General features: G+C 40.2%; 1 protein-coding gene across 1 annotated transcript in view; it reads right to left on the reverse strand.

Moving 5' to 3' along the window:
• slc49a4 (solute carrier family 49 member 4) overlaps positions 1 to 14712 on the reverse strand; it is a 123870-nt gene that overhangs the window by 68839 nt on the left and 40319 nt on the right. Inside the window, exon 3 of the mRNA XM_039755228.1 lies at positions 3566 to 3834. Coding sequence (XP_039611162.1) covers positions 3566 to 3834 — 269 coding nt within the window. The remainder of the gene's footprint in view (positions 1 to 3565; positions 3835 to 14712) is intronic.

Below are 14712 nucleotides of genomic sequence, written 5' to 3' on the forward strand. Positions count from 1 at the left end.
TTTTAGAGGCAGCAATGTGGGAGCTGAAGGACACAGGTCACCTGGTAGGAGCAGAACAAGCTCTTCAGGCCACAGAGTATTTCTTGAAAGCCTTCTGAAGGTAGGCCAGTCCCTGCTAGGTATATTTGCTCCAAATCCTTTCAAAGGTAGTGATTTGTGAGCAGGTGGTGTACTGTAACCTGGTAGAAGTTGAAGGACACAGGCTTCTGGCCTTTGCTGAGGTAATCCGGACGTTTAACGTGGATTTCAGAAATTAGTATTGGGGGTGTACATGGAAAACAAGGATAACAATTTAAGCATTTCCATTATTAACCTGTCCACTGATACAAAATGACCTTTGTAGGCTAAAGTGTCTTTCATGAAGACTTTCACAGCAAAACAATAAGAAACCAGACCATAACGCTAAGGAGAAGGCGCACAAGCCACCTCACGTCCTGCACTAATAAAGAGCTCCTCTGATATCTGCAGAAGTGCTACGATTATTAAACATCGAACGCTGAGTGCATTCACTCTGATAGATAACATTCTTTCAGTTCAATATGGACAGCATTCTGTGCATTTTAAAAAAGCTGAACGAACCACACTTGAAGAAAGTGACAACTAATGCCCCAAAATTGATCAGCTCATCCAATTTATATTCCCAGTTCCCACCTTCAATACCAATGGTTAACAAAACAACAATTCTTCAAAAACAAGTTAACAATTGATGAACAAAATGCCAGCCTACAAAACATGAGCTTTTAACCATTTACTGCTCATCGTTTTTGCTCAGTTCTCATTAACTGCAGCTGCAGTATGACCTTTACATCCTTCAAAAAGAAATGCGTTTCTTGATTCATTTTTTTTCTTTATAGATTATATCAAGACAAACATCACAGCATTAGAAGTAAAACACAACTCAATCAGGAGTACACAGTATAGCATTCCAGAAAATTAACATACATTAAAACGCGGCCAACAATTCATTCTTTTTAGAGGTGAGCTGTGATCCAAACTGACAGCAATCTAATCTATTAGTGATATAGGATTTTAACGGCTTTAATTTTCTAAACCATTTAACTAGAACAGATCTAGTGGAGATCAGCAAGTTTAATGAAATGATAGATTTTAAAACAGCACTGGACAGACTTCTTTATCTTTCTTTTATTAATTAAACAAATTAGTTTTTTTTTTTTTATTGAATTTGGCATTGCCACAACAGCATATTTTATACAAAGAAAAAAATACTAAGCACAGAGCAAGGTGGCATTTTTATTTTTGTAAAAGCAGTCACAGGATTCATTAAATGTGTTAATGAAGTTTAGCATATGGAACTAATCAACACCAAGTCCTGTGCATTACTGCAATTCAAGGGTGCCATGCATCCTGCAACAGCCTGGAACAGGGGTGTTAAACTCAGTTTTAGTGAGGGCCAAAAGTAACACTTTAAATACCCAAACGCAGGTCGCAATCTACAATCTACAAACAACTATCTTTACAAACGAGACACGCAGGTAACTCTCTGGATTCGGTCTGCCGTCTCTCTTGAATTGTCTTGCCTCTTTATCAGCTTTTCTTTTCTTAGCCATTGCAGCCGAGTTGAAACTGCAATTCGGAAGAGGAAATGATTTCTAGGAGGACCTTTTAATCAGTTTTGTGTCAGAACCTCAGATGACATGCTTTTAGCACATTATATTATTATTACTAGTAAAATACCCGCGCTTTCGCAGCGGAGAAGTAGTGTGTTAAAGAATTAATGAAAAAGAAAAGGAAACATTTTGAAAATAACATAATATGATTGTCAATGTAAATTGTTTTGTCACTGTTGTGAGTGATGAGTGTTGCTGTCTATATATATATATATATATATATATATATATATATATATATATATATATATATACAGTGGTGTGAAAAACTATTTGCCCCCTTCCTGATTTCTTATTCTTTTGCATGTTTGTCACACAAAATGTTTCTGATCATCAAACACATTTAACCATTAGTCAAATATAACACAAGTAAACACAAAATGCAGTTTTTAAATGATGGTTTTTATTATTTAGGGAGAAAAAAAAATCCAAATCTACATGGCCCTGTGTGAAAAAGTAATTGCCCCCTGAACCTAATAACTGGTTGGGCCACCCTTAGATGCAATAACTGCAATCAAGCGTTTGCGATAACTTGCAATGAGTCTTTTACAGCACTCTGGAGGAATTTTGGCCCACTCATCTTTGCAGAATTGTTGTAATTCAGCTTTATTTGAGGGTTTTCTAGCATGAACCGTAAATGGTTACAACAAATGATTAGCCATCAAAATAAAGGAGCATCACCACAATTGGATGTCAGAATCAAATTCAGTGACTCAAAAAAATCCAAAATGAATGTCCGATTACCAGAATCCATACAGAAAAATATATAAGAACTCAGAAATGGGAACCCAATCCTAACAGCTACCATGTCCTTTAAAAATAACTAAAGCATCGTTCTGGCGGGTTTGGGAAGCCAAGTAACACAAAGGGCTCATTTATTTTTTGATAATAATGTTTAAAAGTAAATACATTTTGGGGCAGCGCCATTTTGTTTGTGAAATGAGTGCCGCCTTTCTGTGCATACTGTTTTAGTTGTCAAGCAATTGCCATGCAAGGTCAACCAAAAGTGGCTCCAAATTTGAGGACACCACAAAGAAAGGACTAACTTTCTCATTTAGTGTTTCTATCAGATTTCTTGCATCAAATTCTTTTATTAATTAACATAACTCTGCTTATGTGGAATTATTTTGGTTATTGACTCCTCTGTTATATATTTTTTGATTTACGATTTTGCTTTCACGTCCTGGACTTGTTTATCGAGTATGACCTTCACCTGTTAACATGTTGACTGCCGCGGTGATAAAAGGTAAATTTGTTACTGAAACCAATATAAAATCAGGGTGTTATTTTAATATACTAAATTAAATGCACTTTGATATTGAGCAAAGCTCACAGTAAAACACTGTGGTGAGACAATCATTGAGTGATGATTGTGGTTCTAAATATGCAAGTTACTTTTGTGAAAAATAAAGGTTATACAAAATATGGCTAATATGACAAAAGTGAAAGTGAAATATTCAGTTCTATAACACCACCTGATTTTTCATTTTCATTCTGGATGCCCACAATCCTCTATTTACGTCTGTTTCACATGAATATGCTCAGATTTGGTGGTTCAGTCCCAAAGACTGGTAACAAGATAAGTCAAAGGTGAAGTCTATTAATGGATCGCCTACTATGTGTTAATTCATATTTAACAATCAGTATGTTAATAAATCCCGATATTCCTCCCGATTCCATTCTTAATTAAATTCTGCTGTCGCCAATAGCAGTCGGTACAAGCACACAGAGCAAATTGCTGGCCATTTGCAAGACCTTTGCATAATGTCCCATTCCTGTTAACGCTCAACAGTTTTTCATTATGCCTTCTACATGTGGAAAATTCAGATATGTAATAAAGTAAAATGTAGAAAAGAAGCCTTATGAAAAATGGAAAAAAGGACTAAACTCAAAACTAGTTAATAGCTTATTAAATTACTGCTTAAAATCAACTGTACCTGCGTAAAGAACAATCTGGATGCGATCTCTTATATGGTCAACATGTTTGTCCACAAAACCATTAAGCAACGTGGTGCCATTGGGAGCGGGCACTATCAGGGGCCCAATAAGAAATGAGCAAGCCGATCCCAGGTAATTGAGAAGACAGGCCACGGCAGTAGCTGTGGCCCGCTGATCTGGAGCAAACCAAGTCGTAGAGAGCAATGGAGGTGCACTCATCACTGTTGGTCCTGCCAAGCCATTCAGAAGCTGTCCAGCATGAATCAACCTGAAGATAACAGAAAGAATAAGCAAATGTTAGCGTTTTCTTTAAATCTGTATTTCACACATTTTACATAAATTTACTGAGAATAGCTACACTGATCTCTCTGTTTGTGTCCTTTCACAGGGCTTCAAAGACACTTCACAAAGAAAGACGCTAACCTCCCTCTCAGCCTAGGTTCACATACTTCTAAATTTTTAATCTCAACCTTCATCTTCTCTATTGGCTGCACTTTTTCACCTACTCCCACCTTTTCTCCTTTCATCTGCCCCATTCTTGTTCCCTCCTAGATATGTGACCTGCTTTTTTTTTTAGGCTGAAAAGTTGTATCTTTAACTTTTCCCCTTTCTGTTTCAGCAGGGGATAAATAAGCTCTTTTTTACTTTAATTTATTGATGTCTTGTCCGGGGTTGGATCCTGCCATGACTCTCACCAGGATTAAGAGGATCACAATAATAAATGATTTTTTTTCGTTAACATTATTATTATGGACTGGAACACTCTAGACTAAAGTCACATTCTACTTCACCTTCCAAAGCAGGCTTAGGAATTAATTAGAACTAAATTCTAAGGTTGACATCCATTTGGAGGAGAAACATATCATCAGCACTAGAAAACTGTTTATCTCTTCCACCAGAAATAATAACTGCAGTTGTAGCAAAGCGCACACAAGAGGCGTTTTGCTCAAGGTAGCAACACTCCTCCTCCTCACGGGGTTCTGCTTGAAATGAGGCACAGGGCAGCTTTTCTAAAATGATGGATTGCTGTGACTGACGTTTTCATGGGCCTTATTAATAAAAGTCTCAATATTACTCACTTGTCCTTCTTCCAGGATCCGAATGCCTGAAATGGTTTTAGAATGCAATTTTTTATCGTAAAAGAGCAAACCGACAGAATGCAGGCTTTGTGTTATTAAAAATTTCTATTTTTCAAATGGGAAAACCAAACAACCTTTTACACAATGGCCGAGGCACTGAGGATTCAAAATAAAGTCATATATCACTCAGCAGTGCCTGCTGGTAATTGGAGCCCCACACACAAACTGCTCTGTATTTCCCATTTCCCATATATTCCAACAATGCCATATATTTTAACATGCCAAATTCACAAATGCAGACACAATATCTTGAATGTCATTTATGGGGTCTCCAAAGCGTGTGTATAATGTAACTACGTTTTACTTTGTCTATCATGACAACTGCATGTAAACAGACATGAGCAGCACACGCTGCACGCACAACTCCATTCATTTCTCTTTCTTCCTTACTTCCTAGTCACCTTGGAGTATCGGCTTTAGGCCAAACCACAGCACAGGCCAAGGGGGCTTTTCAAGTACCCCCAACTCTGATGTCAGACATAATAAGGCCTGTGACTAATGTCATCATTACTGCTGTCAGCTTGAGTGCTTCAACAGCAGACAGATTTAGTGGAACTTCAATTATCCTGGAATTTGGTTAAGTTACACTCCTTAAATGCTGCTTGTGTCCACTTGTTTAGAAGGTGACAGGCTGCTTTTACCTGAACACATGACAATGGCCCCTCCATTCGGTTCATCATTTTACTTTAAGGATGACTAAAATGTTATTTCTGTGGTGTTGTTTTTCTGCACAGAAGACAATGCTCTGTTAACTGTTCTTATTTTTCTTTTGAAAAGAGTGGCGGCTGAGAGGTAAAAATAAGGACCAAATGAGCATTAGGAAGGATAAGGAGCCTTGTAAAAGTTTATTTGACAAATCAAAAACAAAAGAACATAAAAAGATAAGAAATATGACAAACGACAGAAGACCATTCAGTCCATCAGGCTTGATTGTTTAGCTAATAGTTAAGCTGTCCCAATGTCTCCTCCAGATTCTTCTAAAAGGTTGTCCAGGTTTCTGTTTTAACACCATGTTTTCGGCAATTTGTCCTTAATCTTTGTGTAAAGCAGTGCTTCCTGGCTTCAGTCTTAAATGCACTTGGCCTTGAATGTGTCATTCACCCGCATCTACTTTATCAATGCCTTTGAGGATTTTGAAGGCCTGGATGAGTTCCCATGCAGTCTTCTGTGCTCAACACGAAACACAGTAGGACATGTCCAAGTCCTGGGATGCACCACGTTGCTCTCCCCTGCACAGCTTCAAGTGCTACTACGTCTTTCTCAAAGTGCAGTGACCAGAATTGCACAAAACGCTCCAGAGGTGGTCTTACTAGTGTGTTATATTTAAGTTTTAACAACATAACATTTTATTTGCCTTCTTAATCACTTCTGCTCATTGCTTAGATGATGAAAGCGCTGTGCCAACATAAACCCCTAAATCCTCTTCAGAGGTCTCTTCCTGTAGCTCAGTGTCTCCCATCTTGTATTTTTTAGTGATGTTCCTGTTGCCCATCTGTAACCCCTTTTTACCTTTCTACATTGAACTCCATTTTCCAAGAATTCGCTCAGTTCTGGAGCTTGCCCGAGTCTTTCTGAAACGTTTTTGCTGCCTCCTCAATGTCTACCATTTATCAAATTTTCATTTCATTTGTAAATTTCAGCAGTTTACCAGTTATACCGGAATCAAATTCATTAATGTAAATCAGAAAAAGTTAACAGTCCAAGGACAGAGCCCGAGGGACTCCATTGATGACCTCACTCTACGTGCAGCATTCTCCCCTTATCTGTACTTTGTTTCCTGCCAATTAGCCAACCGGATATCTGAAAGCAGCACCAAAAAAATAAGGACAAGCCTGTTATTTAGTCTGTTTAGGAGTGGAATTGAAAAGAAATCGTTATCTCCAGAGCTGGCCATGTTATACAGACAGTATGTGATCATGTCACATGTATCGTATCACGGCAATGCCAATCACAACACGAGTAACAACAATAAAATCTTCAGCAGGTCTAACCATACCGGCACGTTGCTGTCATGCAGTGTCATTTATGAGTTAAGGGCCAGTGGGGCACAGATGTTGTGCAAAATAAGTCATAAGCCACCCTCTGCAAGTGAACGTATTAAAATGTTTAGAACAACACTCTGCTTTGTCTTCTTAAGCAGTTCTTCCCGGTTTTCCATCACCTGCTCAATGTATTTACTCATCTATTAAAACTTGGCTTCTTGTCACCTGTGAAGATGATCTTTGTGCTCCAGCTGAGGGGTGGACCAATCGGCCCTGCAGTATCCTTGGCTGTGTAAGCTCCTGTGCGGCCTGACCTGTCAGTTTGGCTCTGGGGTTGGAAGTCTTTGTGTGGCAGTTACTGAAACGTGGAGTTATTTTAGGGTTTTGAAGAGCAGATTCTGTTTCAAAGCCTTTATCATTGCTTTGGAAAAACTATTTTAATTTACGTCAGAAGCGTGTTAAGAGTGTTTTTCTTCACACAAGGAGCCATAGACACATGGAACAAATGATCAAGTACTGCAGTAGACAGTAGGACTATAGAGAACATTAGAGAATTTCAGATCTCGACTTGATGTTATTTTAGACAATCGAAGGTACTGTAGATAGGGATGCATGAGCTTGATAGACCGAATGGCCTGTTCTCCTCACAATTTTTCGAATGTCTCTAATTTTCGTACAGAACATCTGGAATAGTGGTGAATATTCCTAGGAAAGGCTAGCCTGCCAAAACAACCTCAAGGGTGCAGTGATTACTCATTGAAGAAGTCAAAAAGGATCCCTGATAAACTTCCAAAGAACGGCAGACCTCTCTAGCCACATCTGTTCACGCCTTCACAATAAGAGAGAGATGGAGGAAATATAGGACTGACAGGAGAAAAGCAAGAAGGAACTCTCTGATAGTCAAGAAGAACATCAGTGCAAACAAACACCAAGAAGTACATTACGTTTTTTGGAATAATGTGCTATGGAAGCAGATGACACATCAGACCTGGCAAAATATAATGGCAGTACCGGTGTGATGGTGTAGGAATGGTTTGGAAGACTTGCCATTACTGAAGTAACCAGGAATTCCACACTTGACCAGAATATACTTAATAAGAATGTCTGATCATCTGTCCAGGAAAGATCATTGGGTTACGCAGCAGGACAAGGAGGTAAAGTGCAAAAGGAAATCGACAAATGAATGGCTTTGGAGAAATAAAATTTAGGTTTTGTACTGACTTAGCCAACCTCCTGACTTGAAACCAAAAGAGATGCATTGTATGTCTGTAAACCTACCAGTGTGTCTGAAGTAAAGCGGATGTATAAAGAAGAGGGAACAATGTGAGGAAGACTGACATCTTATTATAAGATGATTTTAGCCACAACCAAGTGTTGAAGCTATGGGGGCAATTTGTTTTTCTCATGACTGATAGGGTGGAGGGGCATTAGATAGCTTAGGTCCTTGAATTTAGAAAGTCCCGATTTAAAAGCAGTACTGCATTTTCTCACAGGGTCCCTTTCTCACACTGCATTTTGTCTAAAGGGCTGAGGCTATTTATTGTGTAGAATTTGTAAAAACAGAGACATTTGGAAGGGGGCACATACTTTTTCACAGCACTGTGCCTGTGTAAGACGACCCTGAGAATATCATTTCATCTTTGTTAGTTTTGCACTTTGCATTCCTCCCATCTCTTACTCCCCTGAGTTATTTTTATAATAATTGTACCATCTGACACACATTTTGGGCACCTTGGTGTTATTCAGAATGCAAAGAGAAGCCGCAAGGGCATCCTCTCCGCTACAATGTAATTTAAAAATATCTCACTTTGGATACGAAGTTCTTACAAAATAATAATAAAAAAAAAATTCACGTGTTCAACAAATATTCGTCCTTTATTTTAGACACTTAACAGACAGGACCTTAAACATACAATCAAAACGTCAAAGAATATTCAGATTTCTGAAGCCTTTTCACTTTTACATTAAACCCTTAATAATTATAAACAGCAAAAACTGAAGTAAAAGATTAAAAGAAAGAACGAACCTGAACTCTAAGCCCACAGCAATCAGTCAAAGTAATTGATTGTGCCTGCGGGTCTGATAAGAACGCGAGTTGCATTTGAGCTCAGGCCGTGTTCTCATCTGCCGCACTTTCGCCGTTTCGGTGTAATTTAGCAGTGTCAAGCGGTCAAGCAGTTCCTTTAACTAAGAGGAACAACACAAACATGAAAATGTCTCAGGATGAATCTCACTAGTAATGATAGCCTGAAAAATACTGTGAGCCAACCGCGTATCCATTTGCAGAGAAGCAGACATGTAGATGCACCCTGAAGGGGGCGCCAGCACATCTTTCTCTCTCTCTCTCTCTCTCACACTCATACACTCAGCGGTTGGCCCATACCAGGCCAATTCAGGGCGGCTTAATAAGCTAAAGGCGGCTACAATGAATGTTTAGTGCGCTGCTGTCGCCTTTTGTGGCAGGTGGTGCATACAACTCTTTATATGTGGTGGCAGGTGGCAGTGTGATCCATTACTTTGTTGGAAAAAATGTATAGAATCCTAACAGGCTAAAACATGTTAGAAGCTTCTGGAAAATCTATAGACACAGGCTAAAAAGTAAAAACAACGTTACCAAAAAGCTAACATAAACCTTTATCCACCTGTCTTAGTGTGAGATACCAAGAAAGGGTGAAAAAATAGGGGGTACGCCCAAAAATAATTTAGAAGACGGCCATCAGGGAACTTCTGAAGAAACGAAGACAGCAGCAGCCAGACCAAGAAAATCGTCACTTTTGTCCTCCCTGCTGTTAGGTTTTTAACTAATTTTTCCTTTACAAACGTCCTTGACATACAACTCGTTTGGATGTCAGTTTATTGAATCACTAGCAATATACCCGCGCTTCACAGCGGCGAAGTACTGCCTTAAAAGTTTTATTAAGAAGAAAATGAAACCTTTTTAAACTGAGGGAAAATATCCCAATAACTATCTGTGAAGGATCTCTTTGTATACCACATTCTGAGTTTGGCCCTCCGGTTGTAATCTGACCAAGCTGTGCGCTGAGCTTACTCTTGAGCATGTAACGTACAGTCGGCCATGTGAACAGTAACCTTGTCTCAAATCTCACAGCTTGGATTGCTGCTGTCGTAATCGGTTTGAGTTTCATGGTTTGTTTCAATGACGACAGTATTTGTAGGACTTGTTGTGTTGAAGTGACATTCGCCATCTGTCAAGCGTTGTAAGCACACAACCAGTTTCATTGATAAAATCACATCCAGCTTTTGAGAGTTTAAACATTCATAAACATCAAAGTGTCCACTACTCAAATCGTCACCTGTGTGTCTAAGATGTTTAAGAGGCATTGGCGGTTGTCAAAAGGTGTAAAATATTTGGCCATTTCGGTACACTTGAAAGTGACAACCGAACAATTCAGCGGCAGCCATCAACTCACATGCAGATCCATAGGTGAAGGGCTTAAGCATTTCACTCTTCTAGTGCTCCTGTGTAGTCTAATTATCTCCTGTACGTCATCAGTCCACACCTTGAACCTGTCCAGTCATTCAATACATACGACACAATGGATATCAAGAGTGAGCCTGATATGGCCGTGCAATACGTAACAAAGAGAATGGAAAAGGCAGGTGCCATCTCCGGGCATGGAAACCACTCGGTAAGTGACAGTTCTTTGATCGATGGTGATCACCTCGATAGACATGTTAATGGGGGTACGGTGGGAATGATAAAGGAAATGGGGACCTGAACAATGTAAAGTAAGTGTAAAATAAATACACAATAACTATAATAGTAATAAATGAACAATAAAACAGCGGAGAAGCCGTGGATTAAATAAAAAGGCTGTAGTTATCAGCAGGGAGACGTGAATCCCGTGGCGAAGCAAAGAAGAGAATGTAGAGACCGGAGCGACGGAAGGCCTTATATAGGCAGGCAGCCAACAACGTGGGAGGAGTTGGGATGGGGGACCCAACGGCGCCTCACACGGTGACCGAGCTGCAGGCTATGGACGTATATATGTACGTAAGTAGGATTCAGTTAGCGTTGGGAACCCGTGTACCAAATTTCTTGACGATGGGCCCGTAAGTAACAAAGTTACTTAAAATTCAATATGGCGGCCGGCAGTGACGTCATACCACTGAAATAAGTACGTACATCGGTTTCGGTTAGCACAGGGAAGCCGCCTACCAAATTCTGTGAAGATGGGGCCATAAATAAGAAAGTTCAACATGGTGGATGTTGTCGACCGTTATGACCGTTACGCGTAAAATTTCGAAATGAAACCTACCCAACTTTTGTAAGTAAACTGTAAGGAATGAGCTGCCAAATGTCAGCCTTCTACCTACACGGGAAGTTGGAGAATTAGTGACGAGTCAGTGAGTCAGTCAGTGAGGGCTTTGCCTTTATTAGTATAGATTCTCGTTTGGTGAATTATTTTGTGCCATTTTCACTGCTATTTGGTGTCTCCCATCATTAAGACAGCAGCCATCGTTGTCAGAGGAGATGCAACACGTTAAAAGGTCGTCTGTTACAGCACTTCCTCAACTGAGTTTGCAGAAACAAAACTCTTGCTGTTGAACCAGTTATATTGCTCCAAATGAACCTCTTGGCAGTCTTCTTGGTGCTCACACCTTTGCCTTGTTATTTTTTTGACCACGACTTTCGTCTCTCGTTTCATTCTGAGGTGTGATATTTTTGTTTTTGGATCTCTCCGTTTTGACCCCATTTCTGGGGCTAACAAGGTCTTTTCTCCAAATTACCTTACAAATATCATACTGACAACTTACAGCCTCCTCTCCTCTATGAATCAAACAGCGTGGGCCGGGGGTTAAGGTTTGTATGAAGGTTACTTGTGCCAAGGTTAAATGCAATCAAGTCAAGTCACGTTGGGGAGCATGCACTGGTACAGTGCGTTGTCGCACCCACTATGCGTCAAAACAATTCGGGATCCCAGTTTGCAATCCTCGGGCAGACACACGGTCCAGTCCCACCATCCGCCGCAGCCAGGTGTTACATGGGTGTCCCCTTGGGCTGGTCCAGCCACTTGGGTGCTCAGTAATGAGGGTCCTGCAAGCCAGATCACCCACATGGAATTGTGCCACATGGCCGTAGTGCCGTAACTGACACTTGCTCACAATGCAGGTCATGTGCCTCATTCGGGACTCCATGAGCAACACAAAGTCAAACCAAAGGTACCCAAGGATTTTCTGGAGAGACACACATGAAGGAGTCCAGTCTTCATCTCAGGTTAAATGCAATCCAACATATTAATTATGTTGAAATACAATGCATATGCAACTGGGCTGTGTCATTTTGGCACAGTTTTATTGCGTCATAATTGAAAACATATCAACCAAATGATAACTGTTTTTCACTACGGCACGCAGTTTTCACATCAGCTTCAAATGTAACAGAAAATACACACTGCACTGTAATTCATGTTCATAGGTAGGATTGAATAACTAAAAGAAAAGCAGATGTATCACATTTCACTTAGCGGCAGCTTTATGTGAATTGAATTTCAACTTGAGAGCACACTTTAAACGTGCCAAAGCTAAAAGCAATCAAATGACCAATCAGCGTCAAGAGGTGGGGCAACGGGTGACAACAGTTGGGGTTGGAGGTGTGTACGTGTAAGGAAGGTGAGCAGGGAGTTGATAAGGCAGGGAATCCGCCGTCTCATTGAACAGGTGGAAGCTGGCGATCTAAATGATAATTTCATTTTCTTACGTGTCGAAAGAAGGAAAAAATGATAAAATATCACAGAGGGTATGAACCAAAAACTACGAAGAAACCAAGCTTGGTGATGCTAACAAATGTTTGCAGTATATTCAGTATTTAGTTAAACTCGCTAACAACCCACACTTTGAAAATTTAACTGCACTACTTACTTTAACTTACGCAAAAAGAAAATAACTTTAGACAACGCAAGAGTAAACTTTTTCAGCCCCACCAAAAGCAGACTTTACGCCTTTTCAGTTAACCAATCTACAGTCCATACTGACTCAGCTTTTGCTTGGTGCCAGTATACAGAAACATTTAGAAGAGGACCGCCTCTTTCCCTGACTGTTGATGCCCATTATGCCACCTTAAGACACCAATTGGTCATTTGATTACTTTTAGTTTTGGCCTGATTAAAGGCTGGTCTCAAATCAGAATGCAATACATGCAGCGCCAACACTAAGCGAAATGCAGTCTCTGTTTTTCTGTTATTTATGACATGCGACTTTTGAACATGAAGTAAAATAAAATGCACAACTGTATTACATTTTAAACTAACACAAAGTCGTGTACCGTGGGGAAAAAAAAATCAATCATTTGGTTGATATGCTGTTAATTATAACATGTTCAAACCATGCCACTGACTTGCATATGTAATCCACTTCAATGCAGATAGATAGATAGATAGATAGACAGACAGATAGACAGATAGATAGATAGATAAAGATAGATAGATACTTTATTAATCCCAAGGGGAAATTCACATAATCCAGCAGCAGTATACTGATACAAAGAAACAATATTAAATTAAATAGTAATAAAAATGAAAAAACGAAAAAAAAAAAAAAAAAAAAAGCAGACAATAACTTTGAGTAATGTTCGCATTTACTCCCCCGGGTGGAACTGAAGAGTCGCATAGTGTGGGGTCTCCTCAGTCTGTCAGCGGAGCAGGATGGTGACAAAAGTCTGTCACTGAAGCTACTCCTCTGCCTGGAGATGATCCTGTTAAGTGGATGCAGTGGATTCTTCATGATTGACAGGAGTTTGCTTAATGCCCGTCGCTCTGCCACAAATGTTAAACTGTCCAACTTTACTCCTACAATAGAGCCTGCCTTCTTAACAAGTTTGTCCAGGCGTGAGGCGTCTTTCATCTTTATGCTGCCACCCCAGCACACCACCGCGTAGAAGAGGGCACTCGCCACAACCGTCTGGTAGAACATCTGCAGCATCTTACTGCGGATGTTGAAGGATGCCAACCTTCTCAGAAAGTATAGTCTGCTCTGACCTTTCTTACATAGAGCATCTTTGGATTGCATTTCATTTTGGCACAAATAATCGTCCACAGGTTTGGCCCCAAACCAAAACGTCACAAACTAAACCCCCCATGGAGGATTAACTTTGTATACATGTGCCAAGTCTCAAATACGCCACCTTGAGCTCTCGTCTAATAAAGCTCAGGTGAGGCCACCAAATCAAGTCCCCCCTCAGTGCAGTCAGGCTTTTGACGTCTAGAACTGTAATAACACAACCGGAAACAGAGGAGCAATTCAGGCAAGCAACATCTGGGAATTGGGATGTGCCCCCCACCTCATGTGAGTAAACAGCATCCCCCTGGAGGCTCAGATCTAGGGGGGCAACAACAGGAAAAAGAACAAAAACCTGTTTTGCTTTCAAGCTAAATTAGTGCAATTCAAGCCAATGTAAAAGGCAACTCAAAGTCTGATATTACTTTACATGGAGAACATAAAAGAGTTTGCATTAAGATGGTTTGTGCCTTTTCACCTTTTTCAGTTTTGGATTTGAAACATGTAAATAAACTGCCAGGCTGTACAGCAGTAACAAATCAGCAATGGCAGCAGATCACTGGCCCTAACACAGCTCCACAGATCCCTACGTGCCTAGAAAGTCTAAAGCAGAAGGCAGGAAAGAAAACACGCTCATCAAATAGAAAAAGCATGCGCTGGAAAGCAAAGATCTCATTCTTACAATCAGACACCCCTTCCCTGGTGCCTAACAGATTAACAGTTCAGGGTTTGCCATTGCAGTTCCACAAAGCACACCTTTCACAACAGAGTCGCTCATGACCACAGGGCGCTGACTGCAATGACCTCCACGTTGGGCTTGGAGATGAATAAAATCAAAGAGCCTGGGGTTGGCGCAGTAAAAGCCATGGAATTGATGTTGCAGCCCTGGGCTTGTTTGGCACAGAAAACCAGCCTTAAAAATCCAATACTGCTTTCTGTTTCATAAACTGCTACATGTCATGAGCGACACCCAGCCATTTCATTCAGTTTCAAGGAAATGATTTCAGC

This window comes from Polypterus senegalus, chromosome 6 (assembly GCF_016835505.1).
Source record: "Polypterus senegalus isolate Bchr_013 chromosome 6, ASM1683550v1, whole genome shotgun sequence".
Taxonomy (NCBI): domain Eukaryota; kingdom Metazoa; phylum Chordata; class Cladistia; order Polypteriformes; family Polypteridae; genus Polypterus; species Polypterus senegalus.